Below are 5,000 nucleotides of genomic sequence, written 5' to 3' on the forward strand. Positions count from 1 at the left end.
GTGATATGCGCATGGAAAAGGGGGTTGCATCATGTGCAAACAAATGCATTAACAAGAGAGGCAAGGCCTTCAAGACTCACTTATGATACACTTTTAAAAAATCCAAGCTTTTTTTATGTATTGAGTATAATTTCAAAATGTAATGTTTAAGATGAGAAAGATCAGTTTAAAGCAAATTAAGTCCCCTAGCATTAATTACAGAGTAATTTCCCTTTTTTACTATCTGCACCAAAACGTTTGCAAAATAAATAAAACTTCCATGCTGAGCAAAACAAGTTCCTGTTTGAACAGAAAATGATAATAATGACTGCTCTTGTTGTTGGGTCAGAATATCAGATCAAAGTGCCAAGTTTAGAGAATACAAAAAATATAAATATAACAGTAAATGCTGTTTGCATATAATTAGGCTTCATTTTTGACTCACTTGTGTAAACAAAGTGAGTATGTTTTAACCCGGTGTTCGGTTGTCTGTGTGTGTGTGTGTCCGTGCGTCTGTGTGTCTGTGTGTCCGTGGTAAACTTTAACATTGACATTTTTTCTGCAAATACTTTGTCAGTTGACACCAAATTAGGCATAAAAATAGGAAAAATTGAGTTCTTTCCAGTCATCTTGTTTAAAACAATATTGCAGAGAAAATGTCAATGTTAAAGTTTACCACAGACACACAGACACACACACACACACACAGACAACCGAACACCGGTTTAAAACATTGACTCACTTTGTTTACACAAGTGAGTCAAAAACTGTGTCCAGTAAAGTAAATAGTCACAGTCAGCAGATTTACACAATTCTGAAATCTCTGCTTGTGATTATGGACAGCTTTCGCGATGGAGAAGGATCTCTCTTGTCTGATGATCGGCAAGAGTGTACTCACATTTCAAAGCAGACAGAAAGCAATCGACAACCGCCAATGCCCCACGGTTTTCACGAAACAAAGTGCTGAACCTGCACTGGCCGTGAAACACGTGCTTTTTGTTTTTAACGCTTTTTTCCCCCTGAATCAGAGGGATGACTTGTTTGAAGAGGTGGCAAGCCGGATGAACAGCAGACAATTTAATCGGTCCACGTGCGACTTGAAAGGAGTGAATGTCATCAAAGAACTTCTTCACCCTCTCACTTGCAAACGCTCTTTGCTGTTAAAAAGCTTACCAGTTCCGTTTCTGGGACTGTGATTGACCTTTTACGTTGACTTCACTCACTTTTGTTATTATTGGGACAGTGAGTTACCCACATGTCTGCAAGAGCTGTGATTTGTTTTCATAAACTTACAGCCTGTTTTAATTTCTTCTACAGGTACAATCTGACAGTAGGCTTGCTATTTCTAGCTGTATTTTGTTTCTTTTCTCTATGGATGTCATTATGTAGAGGTGGAAACAGACTTTTTTTGTTGCACAAAAATTATTATCTTGACTTTACATCCCTGAACAGTTACCTACAATCAACCCAACTGGGGGTGAAAAAAGCCCAGCAACAGAATCTACACTCATTTTCCTTTACAAAAACGTTTACTTTCTTTCTGTATTTCTCATAGCTTTTGTGCTAGAATTTTTTTGGTGATGTATTACCCCTGAATCCTCAAAATTCCCTGGCAAGGGGAGAGCACATTTTTTAATTTTATTTTTTTATACAAAATTCTCTGGCACTGAACTGTTAATCTATTTATTTATTTTGTTCATTAGTTGTTTGACTGATTGTGCTTTTTTTTGTTCTTCTAGGAATTGGGTTACCGATTTAGTGGTAGGCAAAACAGGAATAGATGAATGGGGATGACACCGATGCAGGGATATGAAGGCCCAATCAACCACGCAACCCCCCCCCAAAAAAAAAAACAAAAACAAAACAAAACGAAACCCATTCTATTGTTGATGAGCGAGGACTTCTCGTCGCCAGTCGGCTTGGCTGCAGAGGCTTGAAGGATTTAAGTTGAATGAGAAAGAAGGGTAGAGGAAAGATAGAGAGAAAGAGTGAGAGAGAGAGGGGGGGGGAGACGAGAGAGACACAGAGAGAGAGAGTGAGATCTTGAGATAGAGAGAGATAAATAGACACAGAAAAAGAGAGAAAGAGAGAGAGAGGTGGAGGGGGGGCTGATGGGAGACGGGAGAGAGAGAGTGAGTGAGATATTGAGATGTAGAGAGAGAGACAAATAGACACATAGAAAGAGAGAGAGAAAGACAGAGAGACAGACAGGGAGACTGAGACAGAGAAAGAGAGAAGGGGGGAGATGGGAGACAGAGTGATATATAGAGATGGATGGAGATACAAATAAACACACAAATAGAGAGAGAGACTGAGAGGGAGGGCACGGGAGATAGAGAGATAGAGTGAGATACAGAGATGGAGTGAATTACAAATAGACATAGTTATGTCCGAACGAGAGGGAGACAGGGAGAGAGAGAGAGAGAGAGAGAGAGAGAGAGAGAGAGAGAGAGAGACAGAGACAGAGAGACAGAGACAGACAGATAGAGACAGACAGACACGGACACAGACAAAGACAGACAGACAGAAAGACACACACAGAAACAAACACACACACACACACACACACACACACACACACACACACACCGTCTAAAAACACTTCTAGTGAATAGACGTTAAACTGAAGATAAACACACACACACACACACACACACACACACACACACACACACACACACACACAGAGGGAGGGAGAAAAAGACAGGGACAGAGACGGAGAGATAGAGAGTGAGAGACTGAGAGACAGACAGACAGACAGACAATAACAGAGACAGACAGACAGAGACAGACATACAGAGATATACAGAGTACAGAGAGAGGAATAGAAAGAGAGGGAGATACAGACAGAGATACAGACAGACAGAGACAAACAAACAGACAAACAGACAGACGGACAGAAAGACATAATCATACAGACAGACAGACAGATAAACAAGACACGCACACACACACACACACACACACACACACACACACACACACACACACACAGAGATAAACAGAAACAGAAACAGAGACCAAAGAGTTCCACACACTCACGCCCATCCGGTCCCCATATTCTGACGTTGTAGACGATGGTCGTGGAGCCCAGGTCCACTTCCCACCAAGGGTTGCGGTCGGACGTCCGGCCGCCGTGGGCCGTCTGGATGCAGTTGGTGTCGGAGAGGGTCCCGGTCGTGTTGCCGTTGGCGGCGTTCCTGGAGGACCTCCTGCCTCCGAAGTAGGAGCTCTGTGAGTAGGCTGACGGCGGCAGGTCTTTGGCTCTGTTCACTGCCGGACCGACGAACGTCCAGGATGGATAGGACGGAGGAAAGGAGATGAAGAATGATCGCGGCTCGCCATCATTATCATCATCGTTGTTATCATCATCATCATCGTTGTTATCATCATCATCGTAGTTGTTGTCATTGTCGTCGTTGTCGTTATCGTCATCATCGTCATCAACATCATCATCGTTGTCCTCGTCGTCGTCGTCGTCGTCGTCATCACCACCATCTTCATCACCATCATCGTCATCATCATCATCGTTTTCCTCAGCAGCAGCAGCTTCATCATCATCATCACCATCACCATCACCATCAACATCATCATCAATGTGCAACACCATTATCCTCCTCCTCCTCCTCCTAATCATCATCATCACCACCACCACCATCATCATCACCATCACCATCATCATAATCATCACCATAATCACCATCACCACCACTATCATGATCATCACCATCACCATAATCATCATCATCATCATCACCACCATCACCATAATCATCATCATCATCATCATCATCACCATCACCATAATCACCCATCACCATCGTCAAAATCATATTTGTATTTCTTTTTATCACAACAGATTTCTCTGTGTGGAATTCAGACTGCTCTCCCCAGGGAGAGCGCGTCCTTATACTGCAGTGCCACCCATTGTTTTTGAATTTTTTTTCCTGCGTGCAGTTTTATTTGTTTTTTCCTATCGAAGTGGATTTTTTTTCAGAACTTTGCCAGGAACAACCCTTTTGTTGCCGTGGGTTCTTTTACGTGCGCTAGTGCATGCTGCACATGGGATCTCAGTTTATCGTCTCATCCGAATGACTAGCGCCCAGACCACCACTCAAGGTGTAGTGGAGGGGGAGAAAATATCGGCGGCTGAGCCGTGATTCGAACCAGCGCGCTCAGATTCTCTTGCTTCCTAGGCAGACGTGTTACCTCTAGGCCATCACTCAACTTATGTAATCATTTAAAACAATTTTTGCTGGGCGATTATAAAAAAAAAGAGTCTAATCTAATAATAATGAAAGTCAGTCACGTAAGCAGACTCGAATCTGCTGTATAAACTTGGTTTTATATAGGAATGTTTCATTCAAAATGCTTGCCATGTCGTAACGTATCTTAGAGTCATGTTGATCGTTTTCCTCTTTGCTGTTGTGTCTACAAAACGTTCTGGAGTTTCTTGACAAAATAACTGTGATCCGGATTCATACACAAGATAAAGATTTAATATCCTGTTCCACCTATCGGAGATTAGAGGATTGCGAAATAATTACAATGAACAGTATAGTACAGCTCTGTACAGTGCAGTATAGTACAGCACAGTGCAGTGCAGTACTATACAACACAACGCAATGAAGCACAAACCAGCACAAAACATCATATCACATTACATCACAGCACAACCCAACCCAACCCAGTCCACCCGATCCAACACAACCCAACACAACAAAACCCGACCCAATAAATCCATCCCAACCCAACATAACTTAACCCAGCCTAACCTAACCCAACCTACCCTATCCTACCCTACCCAGCCCAACCCAACACAACCAAAACCATCCCCACCCCACACAACACAACCCATCCCCACCCCACACAAACCAACACAACCTAACCCAACCTACCCTACCCTACCTAACCCAACCCCACTCAACACAACACAACATAACACAACCCCACCCAACACAACCCAACGTAACACAACCCCACCCAACACAACCCAACATAACACAACCCCACCCAACACA

The 5,000-nt window shown here is 43.0% G+C and overlaps 1 protein-coding gene across 2 annotated transcripts in view; it reads right to left on the bottom strand.

Moving 5' to 3' along the window:
- The window catches only part of LOC143284728 (uncharacterized), a 47,416-nt gene that overhangs the window by 33,987 nt on the left and 8,429 nt on the right, over positions 1–5,000 (bottom strand). For both annotated transcript variants that reach the window (XM_076591675.1, XM_076591674.1), the window contains exon 3: positions 3,022–3,252. In XM_076591675.1, coding sequence (XP_076447790.1) covers positions 3,022–3,252 — 231 coding nt within the window. The remainder of the gene's footprint in view (positions 1–3,021; positions 3,253–5,000) is intronic.

The sequence above is a fragment of the Babylonia areolata genome, chromosome 8, assembly GCF_041734735.1.
Source record: "Babylonia areolata isolate BAREFJ2019XMU chromosome 8, ASM4173473v1, whole genome shotgun sequence".
In the NCBI taxonomy this organism is placed as follows: domain Eukaryota; kingdom Metazoa; phylum Mollusca; class Gastropoda; order Neogastropoda; family Buccinidae; genus Babylonia; species Babylonia areolata.